We start from the raw sequence: 19,342 nt of genomic DNA on the forward strand, positions 1-19,342 counted from the left end.
GCAACTGAATATAAGGACAGTTATGAAAAGGCACAGGCTGTTTGCTGTCTGACATTTTAATCTCAATCTAAACCCCAACAAACAGCAAAACTCTGACAGAACAGAAAGGGTGCTGTTTTGATCCACATCGCTTATTTCATTAACTCCTGCTGCATTTCTACAAGCTGGGACCAAAATACATTGGCACATTCTTGTCTACAATTTTTACCTTTTTCTTTCGGCTATGACAAGAGAGGTGTTGATTTTTGAAATTGATCTTACAATTTGATATTTTGTACAAACAGTAAATGTCAACATTTCAAACAGTCTTGGTGATGTCAGTATCCCATCTTTCTTACACCTCAAACCAGCAGTCCTCTTTTGGAGAAAGTATAATACCATTGAAAAGGAAATACTGAAATATGACATGAGGCAAAATGTGGACATTCCTCTTGTAATACTAGTATCAAAACTATTTATTCAATATCAGCTACATGAAAAGTTTACCTGTCAAGATAAACAGGTTTTTACATGTACATGTATTCCATGGGGGACGCAAGTCATCATTTCATTATTGTAGCTACAAAACTTACATTCTGCATGCAGGTACATGTAAAGTAAGACGGAATATCTTAGTTCCTATCTTTCCTTTTCCTGCATTGCTTCCGCTATTTTTGCAATCTCTGCCTTTACATTTTGTAAGTCTGTCTCCTTTTCTAGAATCTGAGTCCCCAGTTCAGCCTTTTCCTCCCCGTCCAGTGACCGGTCCAAACGGTCTCGAAGCCGGCTCAGTTCCTTGATCATGTTGCTCCTCTTTTGGAATAGCTGTTGCTTTTGTCGCCGTAAGGAGTCAATCTCACTTTCCGACTCGGAATCAGAATCAGCATTGTCAGGCTTCTTCTCCCCCGGAATCTGCATTGGCGGCTGACCAAACGTTTTCTCTGGAATGTCCTCGACGTCAGCATCCCTGGCAAGGCTGGAAAACTTCTTGCCTTTCTTGCTTAGCGACATCTTGATGTCGGCAAGTTCCACATAGTCCTGCACACGCTGGTAGAACTGCGACTTCTTCATGATTCCGTCCTGGAAATCACAGAATTCCAGCAAGAATTCCTCGTTCTGGGTGACGGTGTTGAGGACGACCACGCTGATGCTGTGTCCCTTCTCCCGGACATATTCCTGTAGGAACTGCATGGCGCGTCTTTTCAGCTGCTGCCTCTTGAAGGCAAAGCTGTGCTCTTTGGGTTTGTCATCCTCCTTTGGCGATTTTGACTTATCACTACTTGGACTTCTCCCTCTGTCTCGATTCCTGCTGTCACTTCTCTCTCTTGACCTTCGCTCTTCTGATCTCCTGTCTTTATCACCGTCCATCCTTCTTCTGTCACCTTCTTTTCCTACTTTGTCAAATTCAGTGATGTACTCGAACACTTCAAACGTCAGGGACCCACGAGTCTCCTCCCCTCCCAACCTCCTCTGCAGTTCTCTCACTGGTGACTTTGACAGTGACCTCTGACCTAATGCAGGAGAGCCGGCTGCCCTCCCTGCTGCAGGAGACATTGACCTTGAGTGATCTTCATACCTCCTGTCCAACAACGGGTTCCCTCTCCTGACAAGAGCACGCCGTCTTTCATACTCCTCCCACTCACGTGCATACTTAGGTTCATCCCCAGGGAGTCTCCCTCTTCCATATGGTTGATCCAGTTCCGAATACCGGGCACCCCTCTCCCTGTAGTACAGTTCTCTCTCCCGGTAGTATTGCTCTCTGTAGTAATTGTCCCTGTAGTATGCGTCCCATTCGGGATCCCTTCTGCCAAACCGCTCGTGTCCTGGGGCGTACCAGCGGTCCTGGTAGTAAGGATCTCGTTCTGGTGGAAACCTGCCTTCGTGACCCCCCCTGTGGCCTTCCCCTGACGGACCCGGCTTGACAAGGTCTTCACTGGCTTTACTGTCTAGCTCTTTGTTCAGGACACACAGCTGCTCGATAAGTTTTGAGGTAAAGCTTTGAACTGCAGCTTCACTAATGGCAGTGTCTGACTGGGTCTGTGTTTCTGAGTCTCCAGTACTATCTTGAGTTTCCTTGTTTTCATTACTAGGATCTTCTTTTGCTTTATCCGATTCTTCAGTCTGGCCCAAACTTTCACCCTCAGATGTCTCTTTTTTGTCATCTTCCTCTTGAGAATCTCCTGAGTCTGTCTTTTCTTTATTTCCCTCTCCTTCTTTGGTGTCTGATTTGCAGGTTGACTCATCTTGAGCGACCTGCCCTGTCAGGAGTGCTGGAAGATTCAGGTGAGGTGTCAGAGCCTGGGTGAAAGCCACGATGGCTTGCTGAGTTATCCCAAGATTTCCCTGTGAGTCTGCACTTTGCTCTGATGTGCTTGACACTTGGGTAGACTGTAGAGAGTCTCCATTGGCATCCTGGGATTGTTCCTTGGAGTCCTGGGATTGGTGGCAGCTGTGGAAAAGACTCTGCATCTCCTCCTGTAGTTTCAGGTCGGTGAATGCAACCGTCAGCTGCTTGGAAAAATGGTCATCTTTCTCTTCCTTTCCTTCTCCCAACTTCTCACGAGCTCCTTTCAGTGCTTCTAACAGTTTTGTACTGAACCCCTTCACCTTCTCTTTGTCGATGTTGTACAGAGCGGCAACAGTGTCCCTCTTTGCTGCCTCTACAGGTTTAAAGAACGATCCCCTTCTTGAACCTGGGGCCTCTGCCTTTTCAGCTTTCTCTTCTCTGTCGAATTCATCCCTGAGCCCCATATCGCCCTCCCTCCCCCTGGGGGGAGGTGGGCGACCCCGACCCCAAGGGGGCCCTTCATGTGGTCTCATTCTCTCATAGCCGTAGCCTGGGTCCTCAGGCCTCATGCCAGGGGCCATTCTCCTGTAGTCACCAGGCCTGTCAGGTATAGGAGGAGTCCTCCTGTAGTCCTCCTCGTGGGCAGGTCTCCTTCTGTAGTCCACATCCACCAGGGAGGCTCCCTTCTTGGCCGCCACAGCCTGTTTGGCCTCCTCCAGGGCCCGCTTCTTCTCCACCTGCAGCCTGATGTACTGCATCACCTCCGCGTCTTGCAGGATCTTCTCGATGCTCTCGTCTGTGATTGGCTGCTTCAGCTTCATCAGCAGCTCGATGGCGGCCTCGCGCTCCTCTATGCTGGCCTCCACGGGCACCGGAGGCTCTTGTGTAGGTTTTGCGGCATCCTGATGAAGTAAAATGTCATGATTAGTAAGAAAACTCATTCTGAATACTGAACAAAATCTGCCAAATCCCAACAAACACTAGTCAGAGATAATAATGGGAGGTTTTGCTTTGGATGTGTGCTACATCTAGTGTTCACAGGTGTACTGCAAGTTACTAAATGTCAAGCCTACGGGGTATAACTACTCTGAACTCTTTAATAGACGTACCGGGACGTTTATTTTTTTTCGCCTCAAAATCCACCCGGTACATTCTTATTTTAGACGGTACGTTTATTTCTTTTTTCAAAATCGGAAAAGTTCCGGGAAAATTCATTCCATTGTCGGCACAAATTCCTGTGAATTGTCGATGAATTGTCGATCTCGCCATGACGCCACAAAGAAAACGTTGTCATTAGTAGAAAATCTGACACCCCGCTGGCGTTTCACAACAAAATTTTCAGATAAACAACTCCGACTATCTTTGTTTACATCGTTAAAGCTCCGATACAAAAACTCCCGCCGGCCGCCGCGAAGAAACCGCATGGTTGCGGTTTGACGCTAGTTTTCGGCAGCTCGGCGGAAAAATAAACCATCCCCAGAAGAAATGTTACGCATGAAAATAACAACTACAACTTGTTTTCCTCGTTGTATGAGTTTTTGAGGCCGTAAAATGTTTAAAATGGTTAAAATTTGCTCGAAAAAATGGCTCGAAAAGCCACGGCGAGAAAGACAAAATGGCCGACCTGCTTTTAGAATAACAGTGGTCAAAGGTCAAGATAGCATCCAAATGTATAAAACATGTACTAAGTACATATTACAGTGCTAAAACAATACTTTAAACGCATGAAAAATATTTTTCGGCTACAACTGAAATAAAAATTCACTTATATTTTAATAAGAATAATTTTCAAACATTACTGAGAAATTTTCCGAATTTATTGGTTTCTTGTGTAATATTGTTGTTTCTATGTATGTGCGGTTGGATGCTGTGATTGTAAAGATCCTTTACATTGGGAGAATCAGATGAGATATTAGAGATTATCACGCTTAGTACCCGAGTGTCTCTCAAAAATTGTTTTTGAGTGGAGTTTATAGACATGATCACATTTTTATTTGTTCAGCTGTGTCAATATGTGACTTTGTTTGGGAAATAGGATTTGGTTCAGTTTTTAATATACTTTTATTACTGTCAGTAAGTACATCTTTGGAATAACTTGCTCCAAGTTCCAGGTAGTAAATACATGTACAGTTTGTATCATGTATTTTTCACTTGTTGAACTTGTGGAAGCACCGTTGGCCCCCGGTTAGGGGTCATCCGGAGAACCTATGCCCAATTTTTTCAAAATTAGGGTGCTAATAGAACTTTTTTTTTTTAATCTTGAACCTTTCTCCTGCCTTATACATCTGCAATTGTACAGAAAATGTAGAACTGAAGTTGCAGGAAATGACCTCCATTTGTGTTTGGAAAAGACAAAATGCAATAGCTTCCCCCCATGGAGGGGGGGTTTCCAGACCACCCTCCTCCACCCTGTTCTGAATTTCTGGGGAGATCCCTGATATTTATAAAGTTTTGAAGATTTGTTGGGGGAATCATATTCAAGGGGGTATGTTTATTCAGGACCTGTCAATAATTGCAAGTGACAAGGTCATACAGACGTACACATATATATATATATACACCATGAGAACACATTTTTGGAGCATAGACGTTGCTTACATGTCAATTTTTAAATTTTCCGGGGGGTACTTTTATTCCAGGGGGTACTTTTATTAGATTTTGAAGATTTGTCCGGGGGGTACTTCTATTCCAGGGGGTACTTTTATTCGAGAGGTGAGAGTAGGCTGTACTATTTCCCTACCTTGCCAGCTGCTGCTGCTGTGGATGCGATGTAGATCTGTTGAATCTGTTTGACCAGTGCACTGTTCTGTAACACATTTTGGATGGCCTCCTCTGTGGGAGTAGGCATGCCCATCTGTACCAGGGACTGGATAACCAACTCTCGCGTGTCGGGTAGGTTGGGCTGATCCTGTTTATCTCCTACAGACAGAATGGAATGATTTAGCTAGTGCTGCAAAACATTTTAAAATAATAGTGAACCAGAAGTACATAACTGTCAAAATTACTTTCCTCTTTTCATCTGAAGTTACCATCACTTAATTCCATATTGCAATAGGATTTATTACACAAGAGTGTGTTCTACTTGCAGGGCTCCAAACACTTTGAAAAAACATTGAAAATTACCTGCACGAGACAAGTTTCACCTACACCACTCATAATTGAAGAAACATTGATCATTAATATTAAAAACTGTCCAGAAACCATTGCCATTATTTCTTTTACACTTTATTGGTGGTAATGCCGTTTATTAACCAGAGTAAGTTATGTGCAGGTAGATGTCAGCAATACTTGTACATCTCCAATTTTACACTAACCTACCTGTTGGTATTTTGAGCCCTGACATGTACCAGAGAGAATTCTTACCAGGTTTCTTCTTGATTCCCTGGGCGATGAGTTGTTGCTCTAAGACGGTCACCTCGTTATCGAAGTCGTTCCACATCTGGTCCATGTTGTCATCTGACGGTCCAGCCTGGACAGAACCAAATGTTTCCTGTCCTTCAGGTGCAGTATCAGGTGGTCCGGGTGGGAAGGGTGCTGGTCTTCCACCTGGGTCTGCTCCGCCAAACCTTCCAGCTAACTTGGCAGGTGGAGGGCCAAGAGGGGTCTGCAAGGTTCAAGCACATGGTATCAGCAATACAGCTCATAGTCATACTAATTTTAAGGCAAGTCTACATTTCTCTCTTTCTTTTGTATTTAGCATACCAAATCTTAACTCATCACATGCAATAGTTTGGCATCCCGAAAAACAAGTGCAACTTTTCAGCCTCCAGTAAAAAGGACATCCTTTAAAGAAATGGACATTACCTCATTGGCTGAGATTGTAGAGTCATCATGCTGATTTTTCCTTTTTAAGATGCCCCTTTTCGGGCCCTTCTCTTGGCCTGGCCTCCTCCCGCCCTGGTTCCTCTGCCAAGGACCATCGTTGTCTGTCCAGCCTCCTTCTCCGCTATCCTGGAAACCACCTGGTCCAGCCCAGTCAGTGGGTCTTCCTCTGTTCTGCCAGTTGTTACCAGGTCCTACATTCTGACCACCTTGGTGCATTCCCATCTGGTTGTTACCAGGCATGCCCATTTGATTGTTAGGTCCACCCATCTGGTTGCCGGGTGGTCCACCCATCTGGTTGCCAGGTGGTCCACCCATCTGGTTGTTGCCTTGTAGTCCACCCATCTGATTGCCTGGCGGTCCACCCATTTGGTTGCCTGGTGGTCCACCCATCTGGTTGCCACGTGGTCCACCCATCTGATTGTTGCCTTGTAGTCCACCCATCTGGTTACCGGGTGGTCCACCCATCTGGTTGCCGGGTGGTCCACCCATCTGGTTGCCAGGTGGTCCACCCATCTGATTGTTGCCTTGTAGTCCACCCATCTGGTTACCGGGTGGTCCACCCATCTGGTTGCCGGGTGGTCCACCCATTTGGTTGCCAGGTGGTCCACCCATTTGGTTGCCAGGTGGTCCACCCATCTGGTTGTTGCCTTGTTGTCCACCCATCTGGTTGTTGCCTTGTTGTCCACCCATCTGGTTGTTAGGCATCTGGTTGTCAGGTGGTCCCCCCATCTGGTTATCAGCTGGCATGCCATCCTTGTTTTCTTGTGATACGTCCGTCTGCCAATTAGCACTGGAGCTGTTGTCCTGCCAACCAGTCCCAGCCCAGCTGGTGGTGTCCATATTTGGCATGTATCCCTGGGAGTATGCCATGGCCTGGCTGTACCACTGTGCAGCAGCTGCCCAGTCATACCCTCCCATGGATGGGGGTGGGTACTGCTGCATGTAGGCTTGGGAGTACATACCTGTACCAGGGTCGTAATAGGGCTGATACATGGCTGATGTGGCTGCAGTGGATACTGGTGGAGGTGGTGGCTGCGGGGCTGTATCGGCTGGAGGGGGAGGAGGTTGGGTTTCGTCATCACTAGGGGGCGGTGGAGGGGGTGGTGGTGGTTTGGTGATATCAAACGGTGGTGGTGCAGGGGGAGGGGCAGGGGGCTGTGCCGTGGACGTGGCGGGCGTGTCGCTTGTCCAGCTGGGGTAAGGGGTTTGTTGGGGAGGTGCCGAGGTGGTTGGCGGTGGGGGTGGAGCAGCACTGCTGGGTGGAGGCAAGGGTGGAGGGTGCACACGCAAGTCTTGGTCACAAGGGGGCAGCGGTGGAAAGTCTGCATCAGGCGTAGGCTGGGCCGCTGGCTGGGCCGCTGGTGGGGCAGGTTTTACGCGGTCATCCTGGTCCGTTGGGGGAAGAGGCGGGAGATTTACCTCCGGTGCTGCATTCACTTTAGGCAGTGGAGGGGGCAGGGCAGCGGTAGTGGGTGCTGGCTTCACCTCCGGGGGGCCGTCTATGTTGGATGTTGCTGGCTTGACTTTAGGAGCAATAGTAGGCTTCCGAAGTATCGTTTGAACCTTCGGTGCACTGTCAACCCTGGTAACTGGGGTACTTTCTACAGATGAAGAAGCAGTGCTAGGACTAGAAGGAACTGGCGGCTGTAAAATCTTCTCCTCTTTGTGAGATGGGGGCTCTTTTGGCACAGGCTTGGTAGCAGGAGACTGAAATTTAGATTTGTTTTCCTTCTTAGCTTGGCTTGGAAATATATCTTGGTCAGCCGGCTGTGGTACAGGTTTCTTGAGTATTGAATGAGGCGGCTTGGTAGGCGGAGCTGAGGGTTGGGACACTTCTGGTACAGTTTTGGAGACAGCCTCCAATATGGATGATTGCTGTTCTATTAGCATATCTTTACTGACTGGGGGAAGACCTGATTTCGATGTGGTTTCCACTTCGTGCAACAATGGTTGTTGTAGGGGCATGTCTTTGTTGCTAGGAGCAGGGGGTGACTGAACTACCTTGGCTGGCTTTGCTTCCTTTTTGAGCAAGGGTTGCTGAGTTGGAGATGGTTTGGAATGAGTCACTTCTGGAGCAGTGTTCTCTTTTGGGAACATGTGCTGCACTCCTGGCTGCACATCTCTCTTCTCATGTTCCAAAGTCTGTGCAGACTGCTCAGGTTGTAATTGTGAATACTGTTCGACCTGTGTTACAGAGTCTTTCTCTTGGCCAATCCCGGCTGGCAGCACCTGTGGAAGAAGCCCGGGCACAGACTTGATGGCCTCCAGTGCTTTACGAATCGAGTCCTGCAAGGATATGTCCTCAAGAAGTGGCTTTGGTAGATCACTTGACATCCCTGCAGGTAAAGTCTGTAATTGTGATCCCTGCTGCAGTGATGGGTTTGGATCAGCAGGGGGCTCTGCTGGGGCATTCTTACTCCCTGCATTGAGTGCTTGCAGTACAGCTTGCTTCAGCGGGTCACTTTCGGCATCAGGTGGCAATGATGGTGGAACATGGTGTGCCTGAGGCTTTGCCTCCTGCTGCAGTTGTAACACATCTTCACTAGTTGGCACTCCTGGTGGGACAAAATTGGCAGCATCAAGTACATGCTGAATAGACTGTTGTAATGACGAGCCTTGGCTGCTTGGTGTTCCTGTTGATTTGAGCAGGCCTAACACACTGCTCATGTCAGGTGCAGAGGCCTGCTGCGGTTCAAATGTAGGAGCGCTAGGTGGCACTTCTGGAGGTGCTTTTAGTGCATCAAGTGCCTGCTGCACCTGGCGCTTCAGACTCTCAGCTGGGTCCTCTTCACCTGCGTTACCGCGATATCCCTGCACTGACGCAGCTTCCCATGTAGGGGGCGCTGCCCCATACTCCTGCCCACTGTAGTCCATTCTTGGTCTCTCCCTGACCATTTCCTCTGTAGATAAAAGACATGCGTGGGTCAGCAACTTGTGATGACAGGTTAAAAGATAAAGCCAAAAGATAATGACAATACCAGGTACATTGAATCTCAGAAGCCTCTCTAAAGAACTTTGCTTCTAACTCATGTATATAGCCAAGCACACCGGGTCACCCCTACTCTTCTCAATAAGTTATTTTAATCATGAGTAGATTGCAAATTTAAGCTAGTCTTCCTGCTTTAAAGATGACAAAAGACACTTTAAAAAAAACTCTACAACCACATCTTACCCTTTATATTCAGTTAAAACGTTTAGAAGTTTAAAAATGAACTATAGGTCTGCAATTAAAAACATAAGGGAAACAGGAAAACAGTATGATCTTCCCTCCAAACATCTGCTTGGAGACAAGGAAAACTGACCTTTCCTACTGCCCAGCAGGACATCTGTGAGCTGTCTGCAGTCAAAGCAGCTGTCATTGCCGGGGTGGACGTGTGCCTGCATCACCGTGTTCCCCACCTTCAGCTCATCACCATGGCTGATGGGGAATGGGCCACTGACCTTCTTAGGCTGGGGGAAATTACAAGAACACAGGACAGATATTAATCACATTTTCACTCATGTTATAGCACAGGAAGATTCACAAATACACAATACAGTCAAAACTGTACAAACATTTTGACATACTCCAATCCTGAATGATATGTGCTGACAACAGATCTAATCTAAATTTGTAACGACTGTTACATGTACTACTAGTAGGAATCTCCTATGACTTGTTTCTATTAAGTCATTATTGACCTATTCTACAGAGCAAAATCTTCAACATGTACAATAACAGACAACAACAATAAAATCTTTGAATAGATATTATAAACAGCTAAAATCAATACTTAGTAAAGGGTTTACATTCCAATTTGACTGTCTCCTTATGACTTATTCTGTTACCACGCAAAAATAAATTCAAATACTTAGAGAAGCCTACAGTAAAGAGAAGTTCCTACTCATTACAGACTTGACTAACAGACTTGCTGCTCTTACTGACCTGTGCTAGCCTGGTGCCATTCAGGAAGGTGCCGTTCATACTGCCCACGTCTCGCACCATGAACTGGTGAGTCTTCTCGTTGTACTGGATCTCTGAGTGGACCTTTTAAAACAACACAACAGAGCAGATCATTACAGGTTTGTGCAATCTGTTGTCCACTAATTTCATTTTTTTTCAAAGTTTTTCAATTAAGCCGGAAGGGATCAATAACCTTCCATGGACCCTCTCCCAAGCTGGTCCTTTAACTAATTAGAATCACAATAGACCTGAATACATGAAATCAGGAGATGTAACAAAGCAATCATGGAATGCAATCGAGCAATTTTCTCAATGAAAGTGTACAGTACTCGACCCATTTTCAAATCACAGCCAACTGGGTGAAATGTGACGTACCTTGCTCACAGCGACCTCCTGGATGGTGATTGGTTGGTTGAGCCGTCCAATGTTGGCGTTGCCCCTCCCGGTAGTGAATAGAGTCCCGGACCTGACGGCCGTTGACTGAAGCACCACGAGTCTCAGCATCTCAGGTGGGGCGGCAACTGCTGAGAAGACACGAAACATGTGTTACCAAATATGTATAACCTATCATTTGTCCTTTTTAGATCCTAGTAATTCTAAATTCAAATTCTTTGTCTGGTGACTTGCAACATTCATTGCATATTTATCTTAAGACTATTTTGGTGGTCGAGTTACTGTAATTCACTTCATGTTCACAGTACGTATATGTAGTTTTGAAAAAAGCTTCTGTACCTTTTCCTTTCCTCTTACTCTGCCTGCCTTCCTCCTCCTCCTCATCTGATGACCCATAGGCGTCAATCAGACTGGAGATTGCACTGGAGTCCTTCTGAGGCTGCAGTTGGGGGACAAAATAAGAGTCAATTCCTGGGATGGAAATACCATCTGCATATAAGTTAGCGAATGAAAAGAGGTTGATTGGTTTAATTACATGTATACCTTTTTCGTTACCCAGTTGATCCACTTGTTGATTTCTATGTTTATTTCAATGGTTTCTGATTTAGTATGTACATGTACACATCTATTGATGCTTCAGAGTAGTATGTCAGAACTCACTATTTCTGGCATCTTCCATGTAGCCTTCTTGGTTTTCTTGTTGAAGAAGTATGGGCGCTGTTTCTGTTTGCTCCACAGTTTCCGCCAGCCTAACTTCATCAGCTCTTTGGGCAGGTCTGACCAACCGGCAGGCTTGGAGAAGTTACCTGTATGGTACAGGGAATGTGATTGGCTCCTGGGAGATATTTATTGAATGTGGACTCAACTGACTAGTCATTTTTATCAATAATGAATGAAATACAAAATACAACATACACTGAAATGTCACACACACATGGAATGACAGAACACATGACTGCAAAAAGAACAGAATGCTATCATGGTTACCTGGGCCTGTACCAGCGCCAGTGTTCCCCCCTTGTCTTGCTGTGATTTCCTGAACTGGTGGAGGGGGTGGCTGTGACTGCCTGGGGGGAGGTCCAGTCGGGAGTGGAGGGGGGGACCCCCCTGGGTCTGACGGCATCATGGGTCCTGGAGAGTCTAGGGTACAGGAAATACACATCACTGTTGTTGTTTATCATGGTAAAGGAAAACTGGTCACAGACAGATAATCTCCACCAGATTCCTTTGCAGGCAGCAGCTGGCTTCAAAATAGTCGAAATTGGTCAAATTTGTCCTAGTAATATGGCCGATAAACTCCCCTGCCCAGTTACATAGTAAGGGTTGCCCCTTTTTAGGCCGATTTCCATTTCACTTTATTCGGCCTGCAAAGGAGACTACTGGAGACTTCATGGTCATGATTGTGAGTTAGACTTTGACAATCATGTGCACTTTCTGGTGAACCCTTCTTCTATGTCCTTATCAACCATTTCTCTACCACAACACGTCCTTCCCCTTCTATTTGAACAAAAAGAAGCGGTCAGCTATCGACCAGGTCACTGTTAGAACATTCAGGTCATGACAGCCGTGGTTAGGATCGATTCCCGGCCCTGAGCCGCACGGGTTTATAGTGTCAGGCCTTCGCTTCGTATTTTTCTGAACACCATACATCTAAATAGTAATATAGCAATAATAAGAGTTTCAGGCTTATATCGGGCTCTCTTTTATGTACTGGTATCTTTATTTACGCAAATGGTAACTGTCTGGCAAATGGATACTGCCTGGCCAAAATTATTTGACACTGTCTTCGGCTCTTCGCAGCCACTGAAAAATCACCGAAAATAAATTTGCAGAGTTTTAAACATAACATACACAGCCCTTTCGCTGTCGGCTCAGTTGACGTCAAATGTTGTATCAAGTACCTATTACCATGAATGTCTGATTGTCCCTCTAAAAGTGGCATTTTTGTTGACAGGAAAGTTTTCCGCGAGATGTAAATATCGAGGCGGCGACGTCAAAGGGCGATCTGTCTAGCGTTGTTCCGTGAGCATGCCGAGACAGCCACATCCTTACCTTCACTGTCCGATATATCCATATCACACACATCTCCGTAATCATAGGCAGACATCTTGATCTGTTAAGTTCTCGTGGCCTACGTCGGGAGAATTTTGGCGACGTTAGAGTCGCTAGCACCGCAAAAATCTGGCCAAAATCACGAGGGAGAAAACTGCGTTTCCTTCCATACAATGGCGGCCATGACAGATATCCCAGCATTCCAGAGGTGTAAAAGACAAACAGACCATACCACACATTTCGTAGGGGAGGTCTAGTGTCAAGTTACTGGCCTCATGTGACATTTAGACGTTATGTAACGCGGAAAACGTGATAAACTTGGTAAAAAGTCAGTCTCAAAAGGCATTGGTCAAATTCAGAGGCGGATTGTATTCAGCTTATGATGTAAAAGGCACAAGAGGTGTCTTTTATTAGCACGGAGTCGTCTGTTACAACTTAATGACCTTATATCATGTCATTGAGATGTGAATTCGTGTAATAATACAATCACTACTAGTATACCACTCAGTTGGATATGATGACGCTTGAAAGTTGATATACAGTAAATACTTCAGAAGTATTTGGACACAACTCATCGTGAGATTTGGATCACCAGGCTATATATTTATTGTTGCACGTGACAATTGTTCAATTGACAAATTACAATTTGACAGTCAGCATTTATGGACGTTCCTAATTTTTTTCTTAATTGATATTGAAAACAAAGTATCATATGACAGCTACTGCGTATATGAATGATTTCTCCAATTACTCGAATTCAAACTCCAGCCCAGTGTTGGACAGCCTGTCGCGGTACTGATCATCAAAAGCTCGGCTCTGCTCATCGCTGAAGTGGTTCTTCCAATCTCCAATGACTCCTGGGCAAAAAAAAATAGAAACACAATAGGATGCTAGCTGGCAGCCTATACACATTGTGCTTGCCACTACTAATTCCTAGTTCGGCGGTAAAATATATCAGTGCTTTCTTTGTCAGTATTTTGTCCATCGTTATAGTGAAACATAGTCGATTCAAAAGCCTTATCACTTACGTTATCTATAGTCATTACTGATAGAGAGTTACTTTCATCAAGTTTTCAGACGTTCATTGGGATGATTACGAAAGATGTAACCAGTAACCAATTAAAATGCCTCAAAGAAGAAAGTATTTTTCTAAGAACTTTCAGACACATATCATTAGAATAATGATATGTGACGACAAATCATTCCAGTAAAAAGTATATTAACATGTACCCTTTCTTGTCTGAAGATCAATTTTCTGTCCTACGAGAGTCTTGTTCATGGAGTCGAACTGAGTTGCACTGGCGACTGCCTGTACCGCCTCTTCAGTCAACGGTCTGCCCAGGAACGAGGAGAGCTTCCTCACTTCTGCCGGCAAGTCCTGAAAATGGGTTGTAGCCGAGCAATTTCATTGTTACAAAGAAGAACATTGGATTACTAAGTATATAGTAGTAGTAGTCCCTCCGACTCCCTCGTAAAAAGACACATAAATCCACATACATACTTTTGAGTCGTCCACATGTATTTTGTTTACAGCATGTACCAGGGCCCTGGCACTATACGCAACTAACTGCTGGTAAAGAGCAGAGGATGATTGCGTCAGCTTTACATACTAAGTACTAGCTACATGTATAGGATTTTGTACGACAAAAGCACCTTTTTCATGTCTTCATACTTAAGGAAGAGGATGTTGTGGTGGTCCTTCAGCTTCCAGAACCCCAGGACGTGGTCATAGAAAGGCCCCCATGGACCTGGAAATGTTTGGAAAGATGTTTCTGATACATATGTATTATACCATCATCATGATCATGGTAGACATTTTCGATGCAATTGCGATTCAGAGACAGTTTTCGACAGGGGTTACTTATTCTCATAGTTTGAGCACGTATCGTATGTGCACTCGCCATTTTGGGGTCAAAACACATACTGCCCAATGTCTTGTATGATCTGACCGGTACCCTTACATCGAAGTAAACAAACTTGCTGTTGTATGTTCAGATTCAACAGATTGGATACCTACAGTCGCCAGCAAGGAACTCTTCAACGAAGCTATCCCATGATTCAGGGGTCTTCATTTCGGGAACTTTCTGGTAGAAGTGGAAGGTGGAGACTGCAGTGTCCTTTGGGTTCCTCATCATCACGATAATCTAATGTGTAAAATGCGAAGAAAATACTAGTACACACATGTACAACATAATTTGACTGACCAGGCCCGCCGGGCTGGGATCCGTGCTTCTTCGCTGCCGTAGTTCCCTGACAGCATGCCAGGTACTCTCCATACAGAGGTTTGGTTTGGGGCTAATTTTTGGCTTTTTTGGGGGGGTTTCTTGTTTTTTTTTCACTGTTGCCTTAAAAAATTCCAGTGCAGAAAGAAACCCCGATAAAAAAGCCTCTGCCAGGGTCGTTGCCTGATATACACGATTGGCTTTTTTACGACATAGGGAACCCGAAGCAACTACTGTCATTTGCTATCGTTGCTGCATTCCATACCTTAGCCTTGGAACCGAGCAATCCAGACGGGAGGAACTCCACTGGTACGTGCGTTGTTAGCACCCGAGGAGACGGTGCAGTTTTGAACAATTCCACCAGGGCGCCTATTCCCGGAACGGTGAACTCTAAATGGTTGGGTAAGTTGGATAAATACTTCTCATCTTGTATTCCCTCTGACGCCAGAATTTGTTTAACCACTTGATAGATCCACCAAGTACCTGGAACGACAAGAGAAATGACATTTCATCAAACCTAAATGATTCAAAGCAATAATTTTTCGAAAGACAGTAAAATGTCGATATTGACCTAACAAAGGTACTGTTGCAAATACATGAAATATGTCAACAAACGAACATTCACCTGTTTTGGGGTAGCTCATAATCATTATGTCGTCGTCTCTGATATCAAAGGTTTTCATGTGTTCCAGGTTGGAACGTGGCACAAAGGTATCTGGAAAACTGATCCCTCTCTCCTTGTAGTACGTCATAGCTGCTTTTCTGATTCGCTGTGGAACGTAGGAAATAAAGAACCTCTAAATTCCTTTGGTTTAAAACATGTACAAAAACACCCCCCAATAACTTGCGAAACGTATGAACGGAATTTGATGAACTTATGATATGTAAGAGAAACAATACTAACGCTAACGCTTAAATTGACAAAGATGCAGAGTCACTTGAGATACCAAGGATCAGCCGAACACACCAGATCTCGATGCCGACACTTTATTTCAAGCCTCTCACAAGGGTCCCACTTCTCTAGCCTGAGAGAGCGTATTATAAAGAAAGGTAACAAGACTGACACTCGGGCTACCACTTCTCAGGACAGCAGTCGGCTCTCTCCTGACCCTTACTGGGCCCTACCATTAGTGGTCATCAGTTACCGTGAGTGTGAGGGAGTATGGGAATTTCCCACTTCAACCTAACCTAACCTGACCTAACCTACATAACGTCACATTTGCCAGTGTAAACTTTGAGCTCAGCGTTATTTGAATAAGTGAGAGGGCAAACATAATACCTTTGACGTTACGGCGAGATAGAAAAATTTATGGTCTTACTACGTTGTTCATACACGGGAACTTAGCTGGCTATGTGACCGGATTATTGACGAATCTGTCTGCATATCATGGAGAAAACCTTGTCTACGCTACAATGGGACGAATGGCGTCGGGAAATACATGTATTAACGAATCGAAGTCAAAGCCAGACCAAAAGCACGACAAAGCCGAGCAACGTCACGAGTGCATTTTATTTCTAAATTCTACGTCGCTAGACAGGAGACTCGAAAATTGTCCCCGAAAGAAAATAACGTACAAGTCCTACACTCAAAAAGGTATAGGAGCACGGGTCTGTAGTGTAAGTGTTGCTTACCTTCACGTCAGTAGACGCACTAGGTACCGTAGTCTGTGCACAGGGTGTGTGTGAGACAAGTAGCGTCAAAGATTAACGTTAGGGTTAAAGTTTAACGGCTTTTTTGTCGGGCGTATGCATATGTGCATAGGCAAAGCGGTGACCCGCGTAACTGTGTCTTTACTCCAACATTTAAATATGGAGTCTGCAACACTGTGTGCATGTAAAACTCTGACGGACATACATAACTTATCTGTTTACATTGTGAATTCATGTAATCATAAAATCTCTTTAATACTTAAGTTGTATACGATAATGTTAATGCTAGAAAGTTGATATAAAACACCTTAGAAGTATGATTGACAAAGAAAGTTGCCATTAGACAGTCAGCAGATCTAGACCCCATTACTTTTGCTTGAAAGCATCTTATCACATGACATGTAATGTTACATACACAGTGTACAGTTACGGCGTAAATGTATGACTTCGCAGTTAACTTATCACTCGAATTCAAACTCCAGCCCAGTGTTGGACAGCCTGTCGCGGTACTGATCATCAAAAGCTCGGCTCTGCTCATCGCTGAAGTGGTTCTTCCAATCTCCGATGACTCCTGGGCAAAAGAAAAGGCAGAACTACAATAAGATGCTAGCTTACAGCATGTACATGCTATGCTTGTCACCACTAATATTCCTACTTCGGTGGTAAATATATCAGTGATATACGTTAGCTTAATTTATGTAGCTTTCTTTGCCATTTGTGTCCATCATTATAATAAAACTTATCACATTATCTATTGTGATGACTGATAGAGAGTTAATCACATTTTTCAGATGTTCATTGGGATGATTACGAAAGAGGAAACCAGTAACCAATTAACAAATTAAGAAAACAGTATTTTCCAAAGAACGTTCCAACAATGTCTAAGAATTAACAACAAATCATTCCAGTATTCTACATAAAGTATTTGACACATACCCTTTCTTGCCCAAGGTGCACTTTGTTGTCCTAGAGTCTTTTTCATGGAGTCGAACTGAGTTGCACTGACCACTGCCTGTACCGCCTCTTCAGTCAACGGTCTGCCCAGGAAGGAGGAGAGTTTCCTCACTTCCGCCGGCAAGTCCTGTGAAAATGGGTTAGTCTATCGTAAAAAGACACCTGAGTCCACTAGAAATTTCGAGTCTTCCACAGTTTTAACATACAGCACTTAACCGAAACATATAGCAGAGGATACTAGCTACATGTATAGGCCTTTGTACGACAAAAATACCTTTTTCATATCTTCATACTTAAGGAAGAGGATGTTGTGGTGGTCCTTCAGTTTCCAGAACCCCAGGACGTGGTCATAGAAAGGCCCCCACGCACCTGCAAGGGGAAATGTTTGGAAAGATGTTTCTAATATTATACTTACATGTATGATAATACTTTCCCTACATCGCGATCATGGTTGACCTTTTCAGAGACAGTGTTCGACAAAAGTAACTTATTCTGATAGTTTGAGCACGTACATGGTATCGTATGTGCACTCGCCATTTTGGGGGTCAAAACACATACTGCCCAATGTCTTGTATGACCCTTACATCGAAGTAGATTGACAAACTTGCACATATCTTCAGATTCAACAGATTGGATACCTACAGTCGCCAGCAAGGAACTCTTCAACGAAGCTATCCCATGATTCAGGGGTCTTCATGTAAGACATTTTCTGATAGAAGTGGAAGGTGGAGACTGCAGTGTCCTTGGGATTCCTCATCATCACAACTATCTAAAGTCGTGAAAATCGAAAGAAAAGACCAATGCTGAGTGATGCAACCAGTAAAGAATAATAGGCACGTACGGATAGCAGTTTTTTTTCTTATTTTCAAGCAGATCATACGGTGGCATGGGCAAGGATGTATCTGGCCAATGGATACTGCCTTGATCTGCTTGGAGATTAGTTTTTTTACTAACCAGTTTGTTCACAACACTCTCGCCTACAAGTGCATCTCGAGGTGTGGACTTTTATGACTTTAATACTATAAAATTTAGAAATCAATCCAAGGCAATCAATGAATTACCTTTGCTGACCAAAACCTCAATATTAATTTAACGTTTAATGCAAATCCATGCCCGAAGACTAACTGCAAGAACGTGGTAAAATTATAAACATTAAAAATGATAATGTTACCGATGCTACTTTGATTTTGATATTAGTACTTTTGAATTTGATATATACTATTAATAGCGCACTATACCTTAGCCTTGGAACCGAGCAAACCAGGCGGAAGGAACTCCACGGGGACGTGCGTTCCCATGACCCGAGGAGACGGTGCAGTTTTTAACAATTCCACCAGGGCGCCTATTCCCGGAACGGTGAACTCTAAAAGGTTGGGTACGTCTGTCAAATACTTCTCATCCTGAACTCCCTCCGAGGCCAGAATTTGTTTAATCACTTGGTGGATCCAAAAAGTGCCTGGAACGACAAGACAGATGGCATTTCATCAAAGCCATCATTTTGGAAAGACAGTAAAGCGTCGATATTATGCCAGGCAGATGTACTGTTGCAGTACATGAAATATTTCAAGTTTATTTCAAGTTTCAAGTTTATTTATTCATTCTTATTTCTTTTTCTTTTTTTCCAGGGCATACCTCCGATCTGTTGATCTGATTTTCAGGTATCCCTGGGCGCACATTAAAAATTACAATTTCATGAAAAATTTCACAAGTTGAACACAACAATATACAAATAATGTTACAAACATTTACATGTACCAAATAGTCACAGAATAGGCACCTTTTCGTTCATTCATTTGCCAGGATCAACAAACGAACACCCACCTGCTTTGGGGTAGGTGAGAAATATTATGTCTTCCTCTCTGATATCAAAGGTTTTCATGAGTTCCAGGTTGGAACGCGGCACAAGTCCATCTGGAAAACTGATCCCTCGTTCCTTGTAGTATGTCATAGCTGCTTTTCTGATTAGATAATAGAAAACTGTGGAACGTAGGAACAAAGAGCTCTGACTTCGTCGGTGAGGTTAGACATCCATGTAAT

General features: G+C 44.4%; 3 protein-coding genes across 4 annotated transcripts in view; all 3 read right to left on the minus strand.

Annotated features, from left to right (window-relative positions):
• Positions 1-3: 3 nt before the first annotated feature.
• On the minus strand, positions 4-12,684 carry LOC109482108. 2 transcript variants are annotated; one of them, XM_019784794.1, is made up of 11 exons: positions 12,480-12,684; positions 11,415-11,567; positions 11,088-11,233; positions 10,767-10,866; positions 10,410-10,555; positions 10,017-10,118; positions 9,394-9,541; positions 6,071-8,991; positions 5,630-5,870; positions 5,007-5,185; positions 4-3,168 (listed from the first exon to the last, which is right to left on the minus strand). In XM_019784794.1, exons 1-11 carry the CDS (start codon positions 12,532-12,534, stop codon positions 619-621), a joined length of 6,741 nt encoding a protein of 2,246 aa, XP_019640353.1. In that variant the 5' UTR covers positions 12,535-12,684; the 3' UTR covers positions 4-618. The 2 variants fall into 2 exon arrangements, with proteins under 2 accessions (XP_019640353.1, XP_019640352.1); XM_019784793.1 differs by having other exon boundaries at positions 10,410-10,558.
• Positions 12,685-13,103: 419 nt separating this feature from the next.
• On the minus strand, positions 13,104-15,543 carry LOC109482142 (sulfotransferase 1C4-like). The gene is made up of 6 exons (XM_019784843.1): positions 15,327-15,543; positions 14,967-15,184; positions 14,497-14,623; positions 14,133-14,227; positions 13,710-13,857; positions 13,104-13,336 (listed from the first exon to the last, which is right to left on the minus strand). Exons 1-6 carry the CDS (start codon positions 15,451-15,453, stop codon positions 13,227-13,229), a joined length of 825 nt encoding a protein of 274 aa, XP_019640402.1. The 5' UTR covers positions 15,454-15,543; the 3' UTR covers positions 13,104-13,226.
• A 774-nt stretch (positions 15,544-16,317) lies between these two features.
• Positions 16,318-19,342, minus strand: part of LOC109482145 (sulfotransferase 1C4-like) — a 3,843-nt gene continuing 818 nt past the window's right edge. Inside the window, exons 2-7 of the mRNA XM_019784845.1 lie at positions 19,127-19,282; positions 18,544-18,761; positions 17,948-18,074; positions 17,580-17,674; positions 17,288-17,432; positions 16,318-16,922 (exon numbers count right to left, since the gene is read on the minus strand). Coding sequence (XP_019640404.1) covers positions 16,813-16,922; positions 17,288-17,432; positions 17,580-17,674; positions 17,948-18,074; positions 18,544-18,761; positions 19,127-19,253 — 822 coding nt within the window. The 5' untranslated portion in view covers positions 19,254-19,282 and the 3' untranslated portion in view covers positions 16,318-16,812. The remainder of the gene's footprint in view (positions 16,923-17,287; positions 17,433-17,579; positions 17,675-17,947; positions 18,075-18,543; positions 18,762-19,126; positions 19,283-19,342) is intronic.

Source organism: Branchiostoma belcheri, unplaced genomic scaffold, assembly GCF_001625305.1.
Source record: "Branchiostoma belcheri isolate BF01 breed outbred unplaced genomic scaffold, Haploidv18h27 scaffold59, whole genome shotgun sequence".
Lineage (NCBI taxonomy): Eukaryota > Metazoa > Chordata > Leptocardii > Amphioxiformes > Branchiostomatidae > Branchiostoma > Branchiostoma belcheri.